The sequence below is a fragment of the Branchiostoma floridae genome, chromosome 16 (assembly GCF_000003815.2).
Source record: "Branchiostoma floridae strain S238N-H82 chromosome 16, Bfl_VNyyK, whole genome shotgun sequence".
NCBI lineage: Eukaryota > Metazoa > Chordata > Leptocardii > Amphioxiformes > Branchiostomatidae > Branchiostoma > Branchiostoma floridae.
In genome coordinates this window covers 18,592,116-18,616,935 of record NC_049994.1, presented here as the reverse complement: position 1 = coordinate 18,616,935, position 24,820 = coordinate 18,592,116, and the positions used below count along the sequence as shown (strand labels likewise).

At 39.9% G+C, this 24,820-nt stretch overlaps 2 protein-coding genes across 3 annotated transcripts; both read right to left on the bottom strand.

The window, feature by feature from the left end:
* Positions 1 to 3,217: 3,217 nt before the first annotated feature.
* LOC118403790 (serine/threonine-protein kinase DCLK3-like) lies at positions 3,218 to 14,985 on the bottom strand. Of its 2 annotated transcripts, XM_035802587.1 has the most exons (10): positions 14,445 to 14,985; positions 8,835 to 10,324; positions 8,174 to 8,290; positions 7,479 to 7,571; positions 6,805 to 7,008; positions 5,667 to 5,799; positions 4,648 to 4,781; positions 4,497 to 4,530; positions 3,894 to 4,000; positions 3,218 to 3,311 (listed from the first exon to the last, which is right to left on the bottom strand). In XM_035802587.1, the coding sequence occupies exons 1-10, from the start codon at positions 14,620 to 14,622 to the stop codon at positions 3,231 to 3,233; spliced, it is 2,571 nt and encodes an 856-aa protein (XP_035658480.1). In that variant the 5' UTR covers positions 14,623 to 14,985; the 3' UTR covers positions 3,218 to 3,230. The 2 variants fall into 2 exon arrangements, with proteins under 2 accessions (XP_035658480.1, XP_035658479.1); XM_035802586.1 differs by lacking the exon at positions 4,497 to 4,530 and having other exon boundaries at positions 4,614 to 4,781; positions 14,445 to 14,980.
* Positions 14,986 to 16,045: 1,060 nt separating this feature from the next.
* Positions 16,046 to 24,364, bottom strand: LOC118403061 (serine/threonine-protein kinase zyg-8-like). Its single transcript, XM_035801497.1, has 5 exons — positions 24,178 to 24,364; positions 18,062 to 18,181; positions 17,383 to 17,538; positions 16,689 to 16,869; positions 16,046 to 16,068 (listed from the first exon to the last, which is right to left on the bottom strand). Exons 1-5 carry the CDS (start codon positions 24,349 to 24,351, stop codon positions 16,046 to 16,048), a joined length of 654 nt encoding a protein of 217 aa, XP_035657390.1. The 5' UTR covers positions 24,352 to 24,364.
* Positions 24,365 to 24,820: the final 456 nt, after the last annotated feature.

Sequence of the window (24,820 nt, the reverse complement as noted above, 5' to 3'; positions counted from 1 at the left end):
CTGGTCTTCGAATTTAGGTGACCTATAGAAGGTTTCCATAAGGAATTCATGGTAGTAACGTTATATATTGACCTTCAATGACTATTTGTAACAGAGCTATGTTGATGCAAAATGGCGTCAGCTTGTAATTATAATAATGGATGTCTTTCAGGATCCATCTGTAACGAGCGCAGCCAATAATGAATCACACGCAAAGATATATCTACGTTTAAAGGAAATATATCCAGCTCTGCCCCAGATGCCAAATTATTAATAATTTCTAGATATTCAAACTATATTACTAGTATGTCATCCAATACAATGTTGGACAAGTCCACTAGCCCTATTGTCCAGCGCAAGTGAAAGTGCTGATTGGGCAAGTGTACCTGTATGTCCTATCCCACTTGCCCGATCGGGCAGACAAAGCTTTTGAATGAGATTTTGATATACAGTAATATCATCACGCAGCAGAAAAATAGAATTCCATTGCTGGAAGTTAAAATGTATATTGAAGTGACATTTCAACTTTGCGCAAGTGAAAAATTGGTTTGGGCACTTACATGTGCTTACCCGATAGGATAAGTTAATTTTATAAAAACATGTCCAAAAATTAACAACTCACAGACCCTTTGGCATTAAAACAAAACATGTTGCTGAGAACAAAGAAGCATCACACATTAATGAGTTGTATCAGTTTTAATATATCAGCGCACATACAAAAATATACATAAAACGGCAAACTAGTCCTGCTGCATATTAATATACATAATATTCCGCACACAAACAGTTCAAACAAAATGCATATCTACATTTACTTCACTCTCCTTCCAATATAATTTAATTGCAACTAGATCTTCAAATTAAGATACTTACCAAATACGTATTCTTGCACTTGGTTAAGATTTGGCACAAAAAATTAGCATACATCGTGGTTTCACAGTGGCAATGTCATGGGAACACAACTAAATATACATGTATAAATATTTTTACTCCTCTTTGAAAATGACATATTGCCCAAGAAAAAATACAATTGCCCCGTTACATGTCAACCTATTCATGTTAGACAATGCCAGGCCATTTTATTTTCTTGGTTTAGTGACATTTCTAGCAAAAGGACTCAATGAAAATGGCACTTTACTTTGTGTACCAAGGCCACACCAATTTAATTTCTTGCTTCACGGATTTTTCATAAAAAATATGGAGCGAGAGGGCGAAATAAAAATAAAAATTGTAAAATGGTTGGGGTAAAGGTAACGGCTAATCCAAAACATAAAGAAAAAAGTTTTCAGCTTGAAAAAAGTACAAAAACACTATTATTGTACAGTAACAGCACCTGTACCCACACTTCAAGGAGCTTATAATGTAAAGGCAAATTTGCTAACACCAGAAAGTTGGTGAATGGTTTCATTAATGGTGAAAATTTGCTGAGTGGTAATTTTTTTTTTTCCCAAAAAATAGGAGCGAGCGAATCCGTGAACCAAGAAGTTAAATTGGTGTGTACCGAGGTACAAACTTTCCTCAGTCTCTGTTAAAAATCACTCAAGTTATTTGGAACAGAATTCAAGATGTCATGGACTGAATATCATATTTCTTTTTCTTCTGCAAGAAAATTTACATTCTAGAAGTTTTATCAGAAATACTGAATAACATGGGTATTGCCTTTCTCGATGCAAAAGCATCATTCTGGTCATAAGTACATGGACAAAAAGGATAATTTGTCTTTACACTTTTGCTTTAAGTTTTATTCTACACCTATACAATGAAAATCTTTATATATTCATCATTTCACTCTTTTCATGATCATTTTAAAGTATTCACATCGTTATGTACAAACTTTTAAAAGGCTGTCATTTAAAAACTAATATAAAAGATATTCAATTTCATATACTCTTCAATTGTAAGCAATAATAATTACAAGCTATTATACAGTGTTGCTAGTGATCTTGCTCGCTTTGGAAAGGCACTTAACACAACTTTCCTCACTCCACCCACTTGTGTAGAAATGGTGACAAACTAAAGTACAGATTTTTTCTCCAGTCGCCATACACGTATGGTGACAAACGCACAGAGCTGTTCACATTACTTTCCGCTTGCTCTAAAGACTTTGCTACTCTCTGTTCGATAGATAAATTCAAGTACATTCTGGGAGGCGAAAATCCACATTGTGTACAAGTAGGCAAATATATTCACGATTGTTTATACCGTAGAACCAATAGTGTAAATGACATGCTAGACCCTTTATGTTGATGTATCCATACCTATAGATATCTATATATATGTGTTTAGTTGTACTGTAAGTAGTTATTATTCATGTAGACCTTACGAAAATCGCTGTACTTTTGTCGTTGTCAATAAAGATTGTTATAATGAAACCCTAACTTCAGTCAGGAAGGTAAAAGGGTTGGGCTCCACCTTCCATGCTCTAGACACGTTGAAAACAACCCAAAGCCTAAATAAAGGCTACCCTGGGACTTCTTTTTATACAGTGCAAACTTCACTACTTGTCAGCTGAATCTTTCACTTTTGGTCATGGAAGAAATGGCGGTGCCTTTGCAACATGATGTTTGCATATATAGTTTTGTACAAAGTTAGAGAGATACAAGAAATCTGGAGCTATCGACATTGGGGTTTGCTTAACATTACATTGATATGTTATCCCTTCTCTGTCCAGATTTCAAAAGTCAAGTTAACTTAAGCTTTGATATGCATACATTATACATATACACATGCACATACTGTTACATAATATTATACACTTTTTAACATCATACACTGTTAAATATCATATGTCATGGTAACAGTATAACACAGCCAGAATATTGCACCGGCCTATGTAAAGTGAATTCAGTTTTTTTTGCTGAAGGTGAACAAACAGTCTTTCTTACAATAAATAGCAGTTATTAAAGCAACCGGATATGATTTAGAAACCTATAGACATTTCGAGTAGCATCCACTCAATGCCTTTTGTTAGTGGCACTGAGCAGATATGTAGCAGAGCAAGTTTTATAACCTGAACTATGAATTGATGCCCAAAAGTTAGGGTATAATACTTGCTCTTCACCAGATTCCCTCACTGTCACTCATCAGATGAAAGGTATCTGATGCTACTTGACAAAAGATAGTGGATGCTAATGAAACATCTGACCAATTCCAAAATCTTATCAAGTTGCTTAAGAACCTGCTATTTGGCATATCTAACCTTCATCGACATCTATCTTGGGTAAGTAATTAATTTGAAGTACTCTCATGTCTTAGATGTGCCCGTTCCTCGGCCTGTGCTTGAAGTTCTTCTCCAAGTTCAGGGTGATCTCTCGTTGTAGGTTTGGGACGGTCTGAAGAAAGGGAAAAGAAAAAGAAAAGGAGATTTAGATTTTCAATTCATTGACTTCAAGTATTTAAATCTACCTCTCTGGCACATAAGGCAAGTTCAACTTTATCCATGGAGAAGCCCATATCCATTGTTTTTGGAAATAGGGTACTGCAAATGCAGTTCGCGGGGATTTAATTTCGCGGCAGCGGGAAAAAGCACTTTTCACGGTGGTTTTAAGTTCACGGTAGCACCATGCACTGTAGTCTCTTAGTCTTACTGCCATGGAAAAATGTTCGCGGTGGTTTTAAGTGAGCGGTGAAGCGGCCACCGCGAAAACCGCGAACATTGATCCACCGCAAAAGTCTCTGCATTTACAGTATTTATCACTCAGTAATCAACAGATGAATTGGTTTCAGAGTGCAATACTTTCAATATAATATGCATTGAAAATATTGCAATTGAAACCACCAACTGTCGACTTCATAAAAATCATCTTAAATACCCAGTTTCTACGCGTACACCTTCCAGTAATCTGTTTATCCAAGATGTTCTAACTAATTTGAAGAACAGTTATGAGGGTCTGTACTGAGTACTGAGGTCTCACCTTGAAGTTGCCCTCGCTGCGTATCCAGGGGTGCGCCAGGACCTGCTGTGCCGTGTACCTCTGCTGAGGCTCCACCACAAGCAGGTGGTTAATCAGGTCTTTGGCAGCTGTGGGGAGAAGGTCAAGGGTAGGTCATTGTAAGGTCAATTGAAGGTCATTTCTTCTTTTATTGACAGTCACATTCACTTTAAGGTTATTTGACAATTAAAGATCACTTGTCGCAGCTCAGATATCTGACAGCTGTCAGGTTGGTTAAACTTGAAGGTCATTTTGAAGGTCAATCGAAGATAAACTGCCAAACAAGGCTAGATTTGAATAAAGAAGTTGTCTCGTTTGGTAAAAATACAGTTCTTAAAGAAAAGAAGAAAAACAGGAGATAATCCAAAACCAAAATGGCAGAGATGCTGTTTTCATTCATCATTGTGAAAAACAAAACAAGAATGTTTTTTTTTTTTACTCAATGGTCACCAACAAGGCCTGAAGGCCACTCAAGGTTACGGGTTACATGATTGGAACTGTAACAGCAACTCTTCCCCCTAGGTCAGAAACATCATGATTGAGACCAGCACAATTGCTCACTATGAATAAAACAGACAGACTCACAGTCGGAGATGTTGTCCCAGTAGGGAGACAGGAACTCGTACTCTCCATTGTGGAGAACAAAACAAACAAACAAACAAAGAAAAACAAACACATAAACAAACAAACAGACAGACTCACAGTCAGAGATGTTGTCCCAGTAGGGTGACAGGAACTCGTACTCTCCCGTCTGGATGATCTGGAACAGCTCCTCCTGGTCCCGCTCCAGACTCCGGAACGGAGGGAAACCACAGAGCAGGATGTACGTGATCACGCCTGTGGCCCACATGTCCACTTCCAGGCCGTAACCTAGGTAACAGGCAAGTAAACAAACATGTAAACAAACATATAAATAACAAACACCCGCTCCAGGCTCCGGAATGGCGGGAAAATGCAGAGCAGGATGTAGGTGATCACACCTGTGGCCCACATGTCAACCTCCAGGCTGTAACCTAGGTAACAGACAAGTAAACATGTAAACAAACATGTAAATAACAAACACCCGCTCCAAACTCCGGAACGGAGGGAAGCCACAGAGCAGGATGTACGTGATCACTCCCGTGGCCCACCATGTCCACCTCCAGGCCGTAACCTAGGTAACAAACAAGTAAACAAACATGTAAACAACATATGCCAGCCATCTACATATTCTGGTTGAACTTCCAGACCTAAACATAGGAAAGGAAAAGGATTGTAACAATGTTATCATAATGCCATAGAAGAAGAACAATTACCCTAGAAAAGAGGGAGGTTGGAGCTGATCTAACAAAGGGTTTTTCACATAATACAAAACCCTTTAAATATGGTAGTAGCATGTTGGTCTGATAAGCCCTCTTTTGTAGATCCTAGTCCACAGAAAATGCCACTGTGACAGTGACTACTACACATGACACATTTACGTTCATCCAATTCCCTTGAGTTGCATCACAATCGGGTCGGCAAATAAATTGAGTCGAAGACATATTCACAACAGCTTCTCTGCAACTACATTGTATAAACCATTTATGCCTGGTGCAATGTCTGCTCTCAGAATAAAAGTACATGTAGCAACATTCAAATGTACATTGTACTGGATTTCAACACAATCACACTTATACTTTGATTTCAACATTATCATACTTCTTCTAAATTCCACAAGTTTTATCTAATTAATTAACATAATTAGGCTTATCTAACTTAATCCTAACCACCCACCTTCCTCCCCCAGAATCTCAGGTGCTACGTAGGTGGGGGTTCCGCAGACAGTGAAGATGGGTTCAATGACCTCCATGGCCAGGCCGAAGTCCGCCAGCTTCAAGGTCGCAGTGCCGTCTCGGTTCTTCTGGACCTGGGGGGAAAAATGTCAACTTTTAGTAACAGTTTCATTTTGTAACTTGTCAGGTTACACCCCTATGTTCTAACATCCTAACAATTTAAGTAACCACCCCTCCCTCTCAAACCCTAACCCTACCATTACAGGAGTGTCGAAAAGGAAGGGTATCAAATCATAGGACTGTCTCCTAGATTTCATGTCAGTTCATGTCATTTAATTTCATTCTGACAGCTAGTCAAAGGAGTGACCATTCATAAAATTTGCCAAGCCTTTGGACCTGTGTTCAAGAGATTTTTCTTTTTCATTTCATGTAAATTCCATCTTCAATCGTTTAAAACTGATTTGAAAATTGCATTATTTCTTAATGGCTTCCAATTATTCTTTATCCGGCTTGCTCACAATAATTTCACTTCATTTTATGAAAGATGCAAACTAATTTTTCAACTGATTTTGTAACAAACGTCAACAAAGATATTATATATATCAAAGATTTTTTGGTACACTCAGTTTCATCATGTTCACCAAAAATGGCTTCCTTTGAGTGTGTTACAAGCATCATACAAATACAGTTGAAATTCCAAAGAAGGTCACTCTGGGGACCACGAAAATCAGGTCCCTGGACAGGTGGTACATGGGAAGAATCATGGAAGGGACCACCAACAAGTGACCACATTTGCCAGGAAGTCCTTGACCGTGTAGATGTGTACAGGTTTGATTGTAGGTCTACAACAAATGTGCCTTACCAGCAGGTTTTCCGGCTTGAGGTCCCTGTGTACAATGTTCTTACTATGCAGGAAGGCCAGGGTGCTAACCAGTTCCTTCACTTCATTTTATAGAAGATGCAAACTAATTTTTCAACTGATTTTGTAACAAACGAACGTTGACAAAGATGAATAAAAGCCCCTTACCAGCAGGTTTTCCGGCTTGAGGTCCCTGTGTACAATGTTTTTACTGTGCAGGGCGCTAACTAGATCTTTAACCGATTGTGACATGTCAAAAAGATGAATAAAAGCCCCTTACCAGCAGGTTTTCCGGCTTGAGGTCCCTGTGTACAATGTTCTTACTGTGCAGAAAGGCCAGAGCACTGACCAAGTCCTTCACCATCGAGGCTGCGTCCCTCTCCGTAAACTTCACGCTCTCCGTGATCGCGTCGAACAGGTCCCCGCCCTTCACGTATTCCATCACCAGATAGATGTCGTGTTCAGACTCGTACTCTTCGAACAGCTGCAGGAATATGTCGTAATCGTAGAAAAAGATGTCAGAAAACTCATGCCTGTGTATTATATATCTGGCTATTGCAGACCATGGTGAAATATTTAAGCATCTATATATACATGTAGCACTGAAGACTGCTCAAACTTTAACATCCTTTAAAAATTCTGAATTCTGCAAACAGTCCTCTCAACTGAACTTGAAATGACTTGACTGCGGCAATAATCATTTTAACAACAATGCAGTAGGACTGATTTAAATCTTATGAAAATTCATAAGCATGTAGGTTTTTTCTCTTACTGTACGTACATAGTACAAAATACATATTAGTGAGAGCTGGTACATGATGCTTATTTTATTGTTACACATGTATTTGTAAGAAATGTCTGTCGACAAGTCCAGAAAGATTAGTGGCATTTTTCTTATGAATTTTTTCAGTAAAGTCGTCTCAACGTCTTCAATAAATAAAGCAAGCGCCTTACCTGCACGATGTTCTCGTGCTGACAGTGTTTCATGATGGCGATCTCATTCTCCACCATGTCCTCCTTCCCTCTTAACTTGGACTTGTCGATGATCTTTAGGGGAACACAACACAACATTAGGGCATTAAAACTAGAAACATACTTGTTAGACAATCTGTATGATACTGAGAGGAGCACTAACATTCTGGTTCAGACAATCCATATGATATCGACGTTTACTCAAATTAGCAAATTTGCATCTTAGCATGTAAAGATGCACATCTTGGTAAAGCATTTTTTCTATAAATTTGAATTTTATTTCATACTTTGGGCATTTGAAAATAATGCAGAAACAAGTACTAGTTGCAAATGGACCCTTTATATATTGGTGCTACCAACAAAATATAACAGCTGCATAGGATTCAGCCAGTAATGACTTTCCGTATCAAACATTGCAGTAAGAGATCTTCAAAGCTTCGCAGGGATCAAAAATCACCATCAACAGACAACAAACTCATTTTTAATGATTTGAGCAAGCCACCAAAAGTAATAACTTATAAACTTAGGTAGGCTCAACAATATGATCATAGAAAAACGACCCAAAACATTTGACTTTGTTTTCATACCTTGATTGCTCATACTGTTTTTAAATGTACATACATGTATTTGTGTATGGGCCACGGTGCCTGAAATAAAAAATAAACAAATATACATACCTTCAAGGCGTACTCAGAGTCCGTGTTCTTCAGCTTGGCCTCCTTGACGACTGCGAAGTTCCCGTCTCCGATCGTCTTACCGATCTCGTATCGCGCTTTCATCTCTTTCTCAGTGACCTGTTGTCATTAAAAAGGTACATAATAGTAAATGTTATATAGTGGACACAACTAATTGCATATTGGCATATCAAAGACTGAGATTTGCATAAAATTCTGATAACCCAAACCATTTCCCATTCAGTCCATGGCATAATCGCATCATCTATTATAACATGAATCGGACATTGGGGTAAAATATCATAAGGTCACATCGCATACTCACCCAGAAATATGTGACAGAAAGCAAGAAAAAAATCGAAAATGAACTAACAGCAGCCTTTACAAACGTATTTGATCACCAAAATTGTCAAAATTGTAGATGAATAAGGGATTGGCGTCTGCAGGAAGCAAGAGTTAAAGTTTAACTAACAATGTAAAATACTTATATCATATCTACCGGGCAATAAGGGTTTATCAGTGTTAACAGTACTGTTAATAACACATAAAATTTTGCATTTGAGCAAACAGAAACAGAGAAAAACATGCCACGCACATAACCAAATAAGATCTAAAAAGCACACATCTTTGTACAGTAACTACAAGGCAACTCAACAATGGTTACCTGTTTGCGCGGGTCCACCTTGTGCTTTGACAGCCACGTCTTTGGTCGGTACCCCTTCGTGTCGTCGCCCATCGTGAAAGCCCTGCTCTTCGCCTTCTTGTTGCCATGCTGATCTTTTGACGACTTCGCGCGGGGACCGTCCGGATAGTTCCGCCTCCCTTCCAAACCGTCCTGCAGTCGCGAGAGATCCTCGTCGTCCGACCAGTTGTGTCCGTTCTGATTGTGTCCGTCTGTTCTTCTCTCCGGCTTCCATCTCCCTCCCGGCCGGTGGTCATCCTCACCCCACCGCCTCCTCTCTTCCTGTCTCTCTCGTTCCCTCCTTCGATCCTCATCCTCCCATTGCTTCCTGATCCTCTCTCTTTCCTTCTCCTGTTGGAGCCGCTCTTCGTCTCGCATGATCTCCAGCTGTCTCTCTTCCTCAACTCTCCTTCTCCGTTCCCTCTCAAGTTCATCTTGCCACTTCCTTCGTTCTCTCTCAATCTCTTCTTCACGGATTCTTCTCTCTCTCTCTATGTCCTCCTCTCTCCATCTTCTTCTCCTCTGCTCATCCTCATCATGCCACATTCTCTCCCTTTCCTCCATCATCTCCCTCCACTGTCTCTCCTCCTCCCTCCACATCCGCTCTCTCTCCTCAATTTCTCTCTGCCACTCTCTCTCTTTCTGTTCCATCCAGAGTCTATAGTCTGCAAGTCCTTGATCTTGGCCAGCCTTTTTCCTCGTATTTTTCTTCGCATTCTCTCCTAACGCCTTCTGTTCTTTTCGTCTTCTCTCCTCCTCCCATCTTCTTGCCTTCTCTCTCTCGTCCTCCTTTGCTCTTTCCCTCTCTCTCTCCATCTGTCTGGCAAGTTCTCTCTCCTTTTCAACTCTGCTGATTCGTTCCCGTCTTTCCCTGTCCACCTCTAGTAGACCAGGGTCATGTCTGAAATCGTGGTTTTGCCGACGTGCCTTCTGTTTGCCTTGATTTCGTCTTACAAGGTTCTGAGCGTAAGGGCTATCAGGAAAGACCTCCTCCAGAATGTCTTGCACATCGCTTGTAGTTATCTGTTCCCTACCCGTCGCAATAAACATGTCATCCTCTCGAAAGAAATCCCCGATCCCTTTCACTTCCCTTCCCTTTAGGTTGTAGAGTTTCTTCACGTGGTTGTTTTTCCACCTCGGCTGACCGAGGGCCTCGGATATGTCAGCGATCAGCTGTTCGAAAGTCTGTACCGACCGACGATTCAGGAGAATCGTGATCTTAGTTCTCGGTCGGTCGCCGTTACGCACGACCGTGATGACTTTCGGTTTGAGAGGGCTGTTGTCAGAGTGGACAGTGTGGCTGTTGGTCCGTTTGGGGGGACCGAACGTCCCAGAACCGGATTGGGGCGCCCGCCCAAACGAACTACGACCCCCTGTACTCGGAGGGTACGTGGCGCGGGGATTGTAGTCATTGTGGAGGGAATATTTGCCGGTTGTCCAGTGGCTCGGATCCTGCAAAGGGTTCTTTGCTTCTGAAAAGAAATGAAAAAAAAAGCAGTGTAAGATCTTATTTTCTGTGTGGTGAAATACAATGTAGCTAATGGTCATAATCACACTTAAATCTCTAGACTCTTGAAAGGCATAACTGCTTCAAGTTCTTTTTTGAGCTGGTGTTACATACTTATCAGTTGGTACATCCACCAGTTTATTGATAATTTATATGTTAATAGTGCTATTTAGTATTTAATCATACTGCTGCGGGGGTACATGACAACAGGTGGACAGGGATTGGCTAGTCTTCACACCGCGCTTCCAAGCAGCTCTGTCCAGCTCTCTCACACTGGCAAGGCCACAGACTGTCATGTCCTTCTTAACACACTCCTTTCAAGATTTCCTTGGTCTATCACGACTTCTGTTGCCTCAGGTAACTGCAATTGTGTTACACATCAAAAACCAGTCGGATATCGAACATCTTCTAAGCAGAATACAGACTTATACCCAGTGATATAGTAGGGGTATCTTCACATGCAACCTGATAATATACAATTCTAGTGTTAATCATTGGGAACAAACTATATTTCTATGTGTCATATGATATAGACTGCCCTGCAGACCCTTGGCATGAAGCTTGTCGATGTGTCTGTTTAACACTAAAGTTGATGTGAGGCCTGGAGCCCTGTGAAGTGTCCTTGCCCTTGTTACGGGGGTGTGACCAAAGGAGGTTCAAGTGCACATAGCAGAGAAGAGGGGACAATTCAGAATCCACCGTGGTCTTTATGTCAATATGTGCACCACTGTAATCTACGTAGGATGGAAAGTTTTCATGTAGTGATGGTCAAAACAATGTCATATTTGCTGTCATACATGGCATTTTTGTGCAAATACAAAATCTAACACAGTCTGACACCCTGAGAAAAAGCATAACCGTTGCAGTTGCAAGAGTTAAACAAAGTCTGCTAAAAAATCACAACAACATAAAAATAAACAATATATTCACAGGTTTACGTCAACGAGACCTGTTCAACTTTTTGGTCATGTGATACAAAAACGACAAGCAGGGCTCTTGTGAGTCCTCAGCTCTATTCAGATGACGCAAATACAAAATCTAACAGTCTGAATATATCAAGAATAACCCTGTGAAAGAAAGCATAGTTGCAGCTATAAGAGTTGAAAAGAATTCTGGTAAAACACAACAAACAACTAGAGTTCGGCGACCTCATACCTCCATGAAAATTTAGAGCTTTCGTAAATTTCATGCAATTGACTAGCACATTAACATAATTTATGCATGGTATTGTTCATCATTGACTAACGTACACATGTCACCATTATAAAATTCCCATTATTAATCATAAAGCGTTTTGCAATTTTTACATAAATTATGCAAATAAGTTCCTCATTACCATATTTGGTATCTGCTTATATTCCACCTATCATAGTTAACATGTGTTACATTTATTGAAGTCCAGTTATTGAAAACAATGGAATTATACAATTTCCTCATTAATCATGCAAATTTAGTCCTCATTTGCATAAAATGTATATCATTATGAACATATTTGCCTAAGGTACCCGCATGCCTAGTATGATGCCAATCCATCAATCCTTTCTGCAGTTATCCTCTTTAGAATGTCTTGACAAAAACGCCCCTGCAGTTCCGCAATTAAATGTTAGGGGGCTGAAACCTGCCCCACTTTGTCATGACACTGCAAGCTATCTACCAGCCAAATGTCAAGACCATATCACATCCAGGACAAGAGATACATTGAAAAAACTGCCATGATATAATATCCTCATTAATTATGCAAATGTACTCCTATTTTGCATAATTAGTATTTAATCTTGTACAAAATTGTCTAAGGTACCTACATACCAAAAATGATGAAAATCCGTTGTTCCCTTCTTGAGTTATCCTCGTCAGAAGTTTTTGACAAAAATGCCCCTGCTATTCCCAAACTAGACGCTAGGGGGCCCAAACTTACGTAATTTTTTCCTGAGCACAAGAGCTATCTAATGCTTAAAAATCTTGACCATAGCATGTTCAGAACACCGAGATAGCAAAACCGGAAGTTGCGCTGCAGTACCAAGGCCACACACCAGGGGGCCCAAAATTGACCTTGACCTTCGTCTTCCCAACCCCCACCTACATACCAAATATCATCGTAGTCCATCAAGAGGTTCTCAAGTTATGATGACCACAAATATGCGGACACACAGACACACACACAAACACACACACACACAAACACACAAACACACACACAGACACACTCAAAACTATACCTCCATTTTTTCATGGAGGTAAAAATAAACTATATCTAAGATTTACGTCAAAGAGACCTGTTCAACATTGTGGTCATGTGATGCAAAAACGACAAGCAGAGCTCTTGTTGGTCCTCAGCTCTATTCAGATGACGCACGTCGTTGCCCGGCAAACATCCGCGTTAAGAATCGACGGAGCATGCAGCAGACAGGTCAGGGGTCAGGTTCCGGGGTTGCCATGGCTACCGGGAGTGTGAAGCATGCTGGGGTCACCAACCCAGGCTGGTCATGCGAAGTTTTTTTTCCTCAAGAACAACAAACGTTCTTAAAAAACACAGTGTCCTACAAATCTGGACATTCAAGTACACTTGACTGTATCCAGCATTTGCTAAGACTTGAAATGTCTAGACTAGTTCTTTTCCTTAAGAAAGCGTAAGAAAAAGTCCAACTGAAAAAGACAAACAAGGTGGTAGCCATACCAACCAGTATGTTGACATGGTGCCTGACACAGAAAGAAGAACAACTGAGTGCAGTTTTCAGTGTTATCAAGAGAACCAAAAATTGAGGTTTTCGAAAATCACTTCTTTCAAAAATTTAAAGTAAATGGAAACTTATGAAAATTTAGAGCTGACTATGCAGAAGCTAGGTCACAAGCTGTGACGACTGCGATGTAATATAATCATCTACGGCACGTGCTGTTTGGTTACACCGATACGCTGACTTGAAGTTTGACAAGGTTGTAACAAGATCATTCTGTTAAAAAAAAAAAGAGCAGACTTCCCCATTTCAAGTGCAAATTGTACGAACTTCCTCTCTTGGTTACAAATGATGAGCTTTTACACCAAACCCCAGCTGTGTGTACCAACTGTTACTTGCTCAGTCAAAGACCCCGGTAGTAAGACATTCTACAAACAGTCATGGATCCGTCATTGAGAAACTCCAAATGACTTCTGACTACTTGCATGGAATGACTAAGATGTTAAAACTCTACCGGACAGAAAGACTTACAAAAGTCAAAATCTTAAATCAGATTCCAAAATTCCAGTCCAGTGTTCAAATGGCATCATAAGTTTCATAACTAATCTAGAATGTCATTTTTCGATTTTCTGACTATCTGAAAAGCTATTCACTTTGTAACTTATATAGATGACAATTGTTGCAGTCTTTCCTCTCTACTATACTTCATAGTTTACAGGGATATTGAAACAGTATGCAGTTATGCAAATTAAGGTTTTCTCCTGTTGTACAGTTCCACAAAAATGAGGAAAAAGAAACAATGACTAAAAAAAAAGTCTCAGACTCACAGATATGAATAACTTACAAAACCTTCATTATTCAAAACCCTAAATATTGGAAAATGTCTTGCAAGACTTACAAGTATACCCTGATCTACTCTCTTCAGATGTGACACTTACAGAAGACAACCTATCTCTTCCTCGACAATGTACCAAGAATATTTATTCGCAAATGCTATTCCTGAAAGCCGAGAAGGAAGTCTAAAGAAAACACAGACTTACATGATAAAGTCCCAGACACACAGATATGATTTAACTTACTACAGCCTCCATCATTCGGAACCCTTAAACTGTCGGTCAAGATTTCCTTTAGAGATGCTGTTACGGAAGAAAATTTTCTTCGACAATGTAACAAGAAAAAGCTTGAACTTCTATTCTTGAAAGCAGAGAAGGAAGTCTAAAGAAAACACAGACTTACTTACTAATAATAAAGTCCCAGACACACAGACATGATCTATTAATTACTTAACAGCCTACATCATTATTTTGAAACCCTGTCAAGACGAGATGCTGTTACGAAAGACAACTTTTCTTCAACATAGGAAGAAAAATCAGTTACTGCTATTCCTGAAGTCTAAAGAAAACCCAGACTTACTGGCAGGCTTGCGCGGCCCCCAGACGTATCTGCGATACACGTCAGGCCCACCCTCCATGGTCCCCAGCGGTGTCGGGTCCGAAGCGACCGAACGTGAGTTACTCTCACATCTGTAGCGCCCGGGTCTCACATGCCCCCAATGAAGAAGCGCCGGATCCTCTCGCTTTAAGCCGAACATCCAACAAACGTTTATCGGAGACAATCACGTATGTCCGTAGCAACAGATCAGGGAAAAGAGAAAACCTTTGCGAACGAGTCGGTGTGATTTTAGGAGAAAGCTTTGCGATTGGTCACTCAGCCACCTGTTATAACATGGCGCACTGTCTCCAAACACAGCCAGGACCCCTCCGTGTTGCCAATGGCAACCGTGCCTGACTGTCGCTTGTTCAACGACTTCCATCCCTAAACCCTTCAAGAAAAACTTCATCTTTGACCTAAGAAACCCAACCCTGAAGAAACTGGACCTATTGGTTGACTTTTAGCAAACCGGATAATGCAGTTTTAGAAAGAAACTGTGCAAACGTGAACGGGCACTGGTAAAATGTTGTCCCAGTGCACCAGGAAAAAAAGCCCTTGAAGGTACTCAGGAGTAGCTAAGTAGGTAAGTCTCTTAATGGGTACTTAGCTGGAGCTGTTTTCATATGCAGGGAGCGTGAGGGGACGGCGTAGTTACAAATATTTGTTTACTTGGCAGTCGCACGGTCAGGGCAATTCGACACTCGACAACACACGGCTAATCTTGTAATTACACTTAACCCAACGCCCCGGGGACACACATACACATGGAACAAGTAATTGGACTGCATGAACTGGACTTAAAGTGTACAAAAAGTATGAACTGACACAAAAACAGTAACTGTTAAGTGTCATAGTATGACTCATACTTTGGTTTTCGGTCTATTTTCTGCTACAAGACTGTAGGTCTGGAGAAGGAAACTAGCATGAGGCTTCACCTGGTGTCTTGGGGACAAACAAATACCAGGTCCTGTAAGAAGTAGTTAATCAGCTAGTAGTCAGTAGCTGAAACTGCAAATTAAACCAGTCCTACTAAACAAGAAAGAGTTACTTGCTGTAAAAACACAGCACACTTGTCCCATACTTTGAAATTCTATACTTTATTTTCCTGTTTGGGATAGCCCTGGTAGTTTCTCCATGGACCAAGGTTACCTTTGGGCCCTTGAGACAACCAGCCATCGGTGGAAAGAACTCAAATCATGGATGATAACATGTTAAAAACGTCTTTTTTCTCATCTTGATTATATGGGTCATTTTCTATGGATTAAGGATTTTGCAGGCAATTGCACTTGGCACTCTGACGACAACACATATTTATGTTAGAAACTGAAATGGCATGACTTTAAAAAGTAGAAGAAAAGATGTACTTGACTTTCAGAATATTTTCCTCTCTTCAAGTACATGTACATGTAGTCCCGATTTATTCTGAGATTATCACTGTGACAATACAATTGAGCTTTGGAACATTTTCAAGTAAAAATCTCAGTCATGTCTAAGTACAAAATGTAAAGTGTTGCTCAACTTGAAAACAGAGGGATGGCGTAGAAACTTGGTATTCACTCCCTGATACTTTTGATGTATGTTTTTCATTCCAGTTCAGCAATTATTTCTGAAAAGGATCAGAACCAACTCAATCCAATTGGTTCTGCCATAGTTACAGTTGCTAGGTGATGGCTATGCCTTAGTTACAGTTGCTAGGTGATGACTCCTTCATTTGCAAGGATGACCTTTCAAGGTGAAGGGTCGGAGGTGTTCAAACAGCAACGATACAAGGTCATTTAAACAGCTGAGTCTCAAGGGCAGGTCAAGGGCACATCCAAGGGCATGAACCTTAAGATCTCTCACAGTACATCAGCTTTGATTTTCATTAACTTAATATATATGTCTGAAAATAATTTTTTCTACAGGTGCATGTCTGGACTTTAGTTAAACATAGTGTTTGTATTCTTCGGTGCAAATATTCTGTTATCAATAAAAATTATGGTATCTAGTTTCAACATAAATTTCAATAGACAGATTATAAATTACTGCAATTTGGCTAATGGGACATAGACTGGATTTCATGGGTTTCCCAGGATTGCACACTTCAGTTGTTCAAAATATTTTTGAGCAGGCAAACATTTCTTTTTAATGTGTGGTATTATACAAACTTCATTAGTAAAGTATAAGATGATGATGATGATAATATTATGAGTACATGAAAATAGAAAAGAAAACTTCTAAACTTACTTGCTCCGTATCCAGCGTTCCAGTCCACACGGTACTCCTCGGAGCCGTACTTGATCCTCTGGAAACGCTCGAACGAGGCACAAACGTACGACTGTCCGTCCTTCAGTTCATCCACGCTCGTTATCTGTGTCCCGCTGATCGGTGTGTAGATTCTCCTAACCCCATACGGGAGGTTTACAACCTGTCAAAATGCAGAAATGATGCTTTGTTTTAGATAATGTGTAATGTGTCTCGTCAATAACAAACAAATTACATGTGATTAAAGCCACCCAAATTGGTTGTCTCATGTATGTAACACAAATAAAAAGGTGTACATTTTGTGTGAACACGTCTTTATGAATGATACTTTCATTGGAGATGATAAGAAAATGTTGTATTTTGCTGTCATGAAGACTTTAGGAGAAGGGTTCTCTAGCAGTTTTTCACTTTTATTCCTGGACAATAACATTTGATAAGGGTGATACCTTGAGCTATCACACAGACTCTAATAGAATAATCTGAACAAACATCAAGTGCTGTTATTCTGGTGCAATTTGCATTAAAATAGTGTTTTCTTTGGTAGGCAAGACATGATTTAAATAGGGCCTTTGGCCTTCAGGCGATCCTATCCACAGGTGGGCTGGTATGTATGGCGATATGGTATACACCTTTTTGTATATATATGTACAAGACAGTGACTTATACAGTATATAACTTTCTTTTTGTGAAGGAAAAGGTTCCCAACCTTGTTGAGGTCCTGTAGCAGCTCCCCGAACGTCAGGTAGCGGTGTGGCGTGATACGGAACTTACGACCGTGGAAGTACCGGTCCCCGTTCTTGTAGAAGCGTACGCGCTTGGGTCTGCGGAGGTCCTATTAGGGGTCAAAGAAGTAGATGAAACTTGTTACACCATAATAACTGCTAATTTACAGTCATAGTTAAACACACTGACTCCTTTATATTTTTGGGAATGCATTGTCAAAGTTCACATAAAATAATCACTGTACATACATGTAATACATGTACAACTAGTATGTAAAATTTACGTTTCTGACCCCATATGTAATTGTAAGCAGCACCACCTACTGCTGCAGTACCATGTAAACCAGTCAGAATGACCCTGAGGAAGGTGATGGAAATAAAGCAAGGGTTGTGTAAAAAGCGTCTTTTGATGCAACAACCTGATGAAACTATTCACGAAGTTGTCAAAACAAAGAAAGCAAATGAAAAAAGGAAAAGATGATACGATTACAGTAGGTGTTGTCGCATTTAGAGTCTTTTGATGCAATAGCCTGGTAAAACTATTCATTAACTTGTCCAAAGAAAAAAGGAATGAAGGAAAGAAAGAAAGAAAGCAGAAAAGAAAGAAAGGAAGAGATAAAACTCTTCAAGCACCTTGTAGGAGTCGTCGGTGATGTCTCGCAGTTCCTGAGAAATCTTCCCGTCGGTGAAGCGACTGGCCATGGTGGTCATTCCTGCGTCCTTCATCCGACCTTCACAGCTGCACCCCTCCTCCTGGAGACAAAGTTTCAACAAACTTAACTGAAGAGTTGAGTAAAAAAAGGTACAGAAGCCTTTGAGATCGAAGGGGCAGTGGGTGGTTATCCACTGTGTCTTAAATTTTAAGGGTACGGAATCGGAAGGTTGAACCCATCCAGCCTCCCAACATGATCCCTCTCCTCCCACCGCCTTTAACCTGACCAATTGAAGTCTCAGGTACATGGTGGTGATCAAAAAAGGAGCAACTCTTGTCACACTATGGTATAAGATATTAAATCAAAAGAGTAAAACAATTAGTATCAAAACTATATTCAGTTGCTTGAGTAACTACTTTTTGGCACATATTATCATGAATTCTGATTCATAGAAATAGAATTCAGACCATCTGAAACACCTGGTTTTAGTGTGATTTGATGAATGACAATTAGAATATTTCTGTGGTCCTGATGACAGTCATGAGAGACAGCTGTCAATCACCATCCTAGCAACCAACAAACAGGGCCATAGCAACAATAATGGCTATGAAACAAACCATATCACACTCCAGGAAGTACAATTATCCATTACCCCCGACCATGACAGCCCTCAAAAACTAGCTGGAGGTCTAAAACTACTGGCAAACCAGACTTTATTTACAACATGTAAGTAAAGACTGGCTATTTGCTATAAAAAGACTGTTAACACATTATGTTAAACCTTGTTTTATATATATGTCATGTTGGATTGGTGTATAGTAACTATACTATATAGACTTAAAACTCAGGATCTTGCAAACCCACCTTGAACACAATCCTAGCAAGGAGATTTGTGTGCAGCAATGACTTACAAGTCCAGAGTGAATATTTGCAGATATTCTAAGTTAAGATTGTTCAACTTGGATGCATAACAACAGGCCCAGGATTCTCAATCATTGTCAACCTTCCAGTCCAGTGGCAGGGTTACTAACCACACAGCCATTTGCACTCCATGCTATACTAGATATGTATTTATAAGGTGTTTTGCAGCGGCAAGAGTCAACAGACAAAAGTGTTTCACACTGTGTAACATGCCAGCTTTCTTTCTATCCATGCCTACCTGCCTGGTCCTGTTACAACTAATCCTGATAATCCCCCCTACAACTGTCATGCTACATTTGTATGATTTCATAACATTTTGTACGCTCAACATATGCATGGCATTGTACAATAAACGGTATCATGATGGCTTCCAACATTACTAACATGAGGTCTAAGAAATATTTGATATTATATGCTAAAATACTGTAAACAAAATTAAAACTCCAAGTTGTGTCATTTTGGATCTCTGTACTTAACACGTTTTTATAACCCAGGAACACATCACAGCAAAAGACAAGATGCCCGACTAAGAAGACTGTCTAAGTTTGATGAGTGACAACAGGCCTGGATTCTCATTCATCAATGTCTTGCTCAGAGGCAGGGATACTAACCGCAAAGCCATTTGCGCTACGTGCAAACTTCTATGCAAGTTGGAACTTGTTTGTAAGAGTCAAAGGACAAAAGTGTTTCACAGCGTAACATGCCAGCTTCCTATCCATGCCTACCTGTCTGGTCCTGTTACACGTAATCCAGATTATCCCTCTGACAACTGTAAAAGCCTGGCCTACTATAAAGGACCTGAGGTATTGTATCACAACAAGGCCAGTTTCTGTACAACCGTACGGACAAAGGAATCTTTGAAAGCTGTGTGATTCAGGTGTCTTTTATACAGTAGTATGTGGGATAAATGCACTGCTGCATCAATAGATGTGATAGTATAGTAACTGTATGAACAGTTTCCAAGTCAGGCTTTTGAGTTAAACTTTGAAAATAAAGCCCTATTCAAAGCTCATGATAATTATATAAGAGCCCATAAGTATAACGCACATGTGTGACTGTGAAATAATGCACAGTCTGACTTCATCGTTTACAAAGTTTTCTGTCCAAGCAGCGCTTTTTCACGTGCAAAAAGAACACACTTGCTGAACTGCTGCTAAAATAAATATTTTGAATTTTTTACCTCTATTTCTGCTTACATTAATTACTAGTGTGAATCTTCCATTTGGGAGAATCTGACATAAAGTTGGGGATTATTTCCTACAATGGCATGAAAAATTGGAGCTGACATCAAAGCATGTTTCAAAATTATATACAGTATTTGAATTTCTTCTTTTTTTTCTTCTTCCTATTTCTGAAGATTGTAAAAGTTCCATTTGGAGAATTGTTCTACATATCATTTGTTTACATTGCCTACAACTGCAAACATTAAAAACATTTCTAACTTGTTGGAGCTAAAAAAGATTTCTATCTTAAAGTTTGATTTCTGAACCAAATCTTGTCAGCTTTTGTTGTGTCATGACTAATTAACATAATCAGGCCTCCATTACTGTTACCTGTTACACACCTGTCCAGGTAAAAGCTGTGCACACCTGTCCAGGTAAACACTCTTACCTGTCACACATTCCTCCACTGCTTGTTCATCCCAGCAGACTTTGGTCCTTCTTCAAGGGGAATGTAACATCAATCGTGTTTTTATTTGAGCAATTCAAATCACAATTTTAGATCTGCTCTCAGATTAACCTCCTTATACTACATGCCAGGGTTGTAGCCAGCCAGAAACATTTTCCGTCCCTTCGATTTTCAATGGCTTTGGCGCAATGTTCGTAGGGGGATTCGGGAGCATGGTCCCAAGGAAAATCTTGAAATCTAGACCCTCTGATGAAATGCTATTTCCTGCATTTTGAGGGTTACATTTTGCTCTCAGAGGACGGAATGGGAAAAAAAAAATTTCCGTCCCCTGCTGCAGAATTCCGTCAAAGGACGGAAGGACGGTTGCTGGCTACAACCCTGCTACATACCCTTATAGTCACAAATGGTACACCTTGGTCAGAAAAGGGTTAAAATCTAATTTCAGGTACTAGTAATTTGAAAGTAAAATTAAAACATACAACTGTTAGAGACTTCAAATTCCTTCAATGAATGTGAAGCCAGTGAAAACAATTGAATGAATGACTTCTGTCCCAGAATGCAGACACATTATTTCAACTGACTGAGTGAAAAATCATATACATAGTCACAACTTCTAATGGGTGACCTTATATCATAGACATGTGTCTCCAATGCCAAGCATCTGGACGCACTTTTCTTAGAATAACAAGAAATTTGATGCCCCTGGACGCCCTATTCTGGGGAAAAAATCCTCTGACAAGCATGAAATTCTGATTGTCCAGGGATGCTACCAGGTCATCTGTGGTCCCAGTCTTCTACTGTGACATCTGTAACAGTATTTTTGCCTCTTGGGATACCTTAGAATGCACTGTTTTTACTTAAAATCATCAAAAACTCTGCACCATGCCCCAAGACCCCCCTACAATAGTCACTTACCGCAACTCACCAATAAGTCTGGACTCCCTATTACAAAATCCTAGCTAAAAGCCTGCAGTTGATTTATTGCTACGTTTGCAGTTCTGGATTGAAACATTCGCAACAAAGATGAACTTATTATATCTTACGCCCCTGAAGACATAGTATATACATGCTTGAGTATTATATTCTGTGTGTATGAAACAAATTGGAATATAAACACTTGGTCAAAAGTTAAAATTTTCAGCACAATTCACATCAACACCTGAGTAGAAGACCAAATTGCTAAGCTTTTCAGTGAGCCAAAACCTGTTTATTTACATGTGGCCCGTTTGCAAACCATCTAAGATATGAGGGCTAAAATCAACCATTTGAAGTAAGCTGTAACGTTACATTCAAAGTCTGTTGTAGATTCAACCGAAACTGCAAGAATGGGATTCTTTTTATTTTTTTTTTTCAAATGGGAGAAGTAAGAAAAAACCTGAAAAGCATTTAGAGAGTACTCAGAGCTGAAGCACTGTGGCACTTGTAGGAAGACTGCTACATAATTTGTTGACCTAATAACGATTTTACAATTAACGTTGAGCCAAGATATCGCTGGAAACGAATTTGGTCGGAATTATCAATCATTTCGGACACTAATTTCGTATTACTGTAGAAAGTTTATTTGCAAGTTCGTGCCCTAAAGATAATAGCATACGTTACTGTACAAGTGGATGTGAACAGTGATAAACATAATAACTGTAAAACACTCAGGGCTCGAAATTCATTTTTGGGATTAGGTGCACTGGTGCACCCTGCTTAAAAAATTGGGTGCACCAAAAAAATTTTGGGTGCACCACTTGAATTTAAGTAATAACCCAATAATAAAACTTAGTTACAAGCTATCAAATTCGTAAACAATGGACATTTTTATTATCTTTCTAACACTTAGATGTCAAGAATATGATGTACATGTATACTAAGTATACTTTGATATCTTTACATACATAAACCTAAGAAAATATTTGGGTGCACCCTGTGCACCCAGGGAAAATAATTGGGTGCACAGCTCCAATTTTGGGTGCACCTGGGTGCACATGCACCCAGTATTTCGAGCCCTGACACTGAAACAATCCATATCTAACTAAGGGCTGTCTCTTGAACTAGATTTTTCCATCCCACTCATTGTTTGGGATTAAAAAAAAACATATTTTTATCAATTACATGAAGTTTGGTTTCTTTTTTTTTGTCTGTTCCAATAAACGAATTTCTGCTGTGGGACAGAGGGAGGGTCCTAAAAACGGCCCTGGCCTCCTGATCTAACTTTAAATACCTTTTGAAGCCATCCAATGCAGATTCCATTATACTCAAGTGTAAACTAATGACTTCAATTCTCAGTATTAAAAGTGTAAATTAGATTAATGAATGAATGAATGAAGACCTTTATTGTACATTTTTGCTTTCTAACAAGCTTGTCAAGGTGAATAGGACACATCTCTTAGTAATTCTAAGTACAATTTGTGTAGGGTGTGATACATGACTGAGACTACAAAGTCTAAAGTATACTAGTATGTACAGGTTCAACTTCTTCTCGCCTCTTGAGACAGTTGTAAATGTAGTTGCAGGTAGAGTTCAGAATACATGGAACGACTTGTCACACCTACATCATCCACATCTATCCACTATATGAACCTTAGATCTAATGAAGGGGCAATTATCTATTGGCGTGAACAATCAAATTCACGGTAAGGTGCAAATTGATTGATTTGTTCAATCTCCCAATCTAACCTGATATACAGTAGAATAGAGAGTAGCAATGACACTATCACAACAACAACACTGGACTCCACAGGAGGTTCCTAACTGTGCTTTTACTGTTATTATTTAGTACCCTATTCTGTACCGTATGTACATTCATCCACTTGATATTTGTATGTAGAACTTAGATTATCTACATGTATCTAAACCACATTCATTCGTTTTATGTATTAAGTCTTTCTTCACTTGCAATTAGCCCCATGGGCATGAATTTGCAATAAAACATTATTATTCATTACTAAAAGCCAATTTGGTATCTCTACAAATGACCGTAACTCCACATCTGTTACTTGTTTATTTATCCATGTGTCAAAAACAAATGGGGGTCCTGGGGTGAGTTTGGACATCCTTGGAGTAAAACAACATAATTAAAAACCTCTGTCATCACTCACAGACTTTCACACAGTATAGATGCATCCAGCCCTACCTCAAATACAGAATATGTTGTACCCACAAGTTAGTAACTATTGCGTGACCGTTCTCCAAGCCCCAAACATCTGCGTGGCCACTTCAGCTCTGACAATCAGTTTTCAATCACCCAGTAAATGCAAGAACATGTGTTTTGAATTAGCTGGACTAAGAAATTACAGAGGTACAAATGTGACAGCTTCTCTGTTTAGACACAGTTTAGTAGGAAGTTTTGGACCATAATAAGTAGGAGGGGTTCCGTAGGAACTAATAAATGATACAGAATCCGGTTTAGTTAGTGTCTGCGTGTACGCTGTAAACACCGTTACGTTTGGGTACGTTTTGGCCGGCGTGTGAAGCCAGAGAGATCCGGCTGTGTTGGAAGTCTCGCCATGGCACCAACACACGGTAACACGGCGTTCTAAAGCCGTACAGTAACCCTACCTGTATCCCTGCCGCCCTGACAAGCCGTGTTTCATGTAGGAAACACGTCCAACACAAAGGCAGGACCACCGAACTTGTTTGTCCCACTCCAGATCGGTTACCGCTCAGCTGTTGTACCCCGGACATTAATGACACGCCAGCCAGGCGGTTTGGAACCCACACTTTCACTAACATATCGGGTTTCAGGGCCCCACTATTCTACACAAAACCGAAATCACGGCGTTTCTCACCTGTATTCCTGGCTGTGTGCCTCGCCAGACGCGCTCAGTACGTGTGTGTTGGGTACAGTTCCTGGTGAGAGTGCGCCCTCCCTCCCCCAGCAGCACTGATTATCATGTTGCCATGGCGACAGGCCGCCTTTGCTCCCAGCGGAGCAAATAAACGGTGCTAGGTGTGACGTCATCACTCCAGGGACAGAGCGCGTGTGGGGAACAGAACCAAGCAGACGTGCGGCGGCTAAGGCTGTTTTTGACGTGTTTTTAGGCGTTTTTGTCAGGCTTTTTATTTTGTATCTGTATCTTTATAGCCGGTATAACCGCCCCTCGGCATAACAAACCAACTTCGCAGGCACGCGGCGCGGCAGTAGCTGGTTATATTACACTGAACGACCCGTCACACCTAACATAAGAATTGCACACTGAGT

Excerpts from the sequence above, each read along its gene's own strand:
- LOC118403790 (XM_035802587.1), bottom strand. The coding sequence starts at position 14,622 with ATGTTCGGCTTAAAGCGAGAGGATCCGGCGCTTCTTCATTGGGGGCAT. Across the intron at positions 7,572-8,173 it reads ACTCTGAGTACGCCTTGAAG|ATCATCGACAAGTCCAAGTT; the intron begins GTATGTATATTT and ends GTTCCCCTAAAG. Across the intron at positions 3,312-3,893 it reads GCAGCGAGGGCAACTTCAAG|ACCGTCCCAAACCTACAACG; the intron begins GTGAGACCTCAG and ends CCCTTTCTTCAG.
- LOC118403061 (XM_035801497.1), bottom strand. The coding sequence starts at position 24,351 with ATGTTAGTGAAAGTGTGGGTTCCAAACCGCCTGGCTGGCGTGTCATTA. Across the intron at positions 18,182-24,177 it reads TCAGGGCGGCAGGGATACAG|GAGGAGGGGTGCAGCTGTGA; the intron begins GTAGGGTTACTG and ends CTTTGTCTCCAG. Across the intron at positions 16,870-17,382 it reads TTTTCCTTCACAAAAAGAAA|GTTGTAAACCTCCCGTATGG; the intron begins GTTATATACTGT and ends GCATTTTGACAG.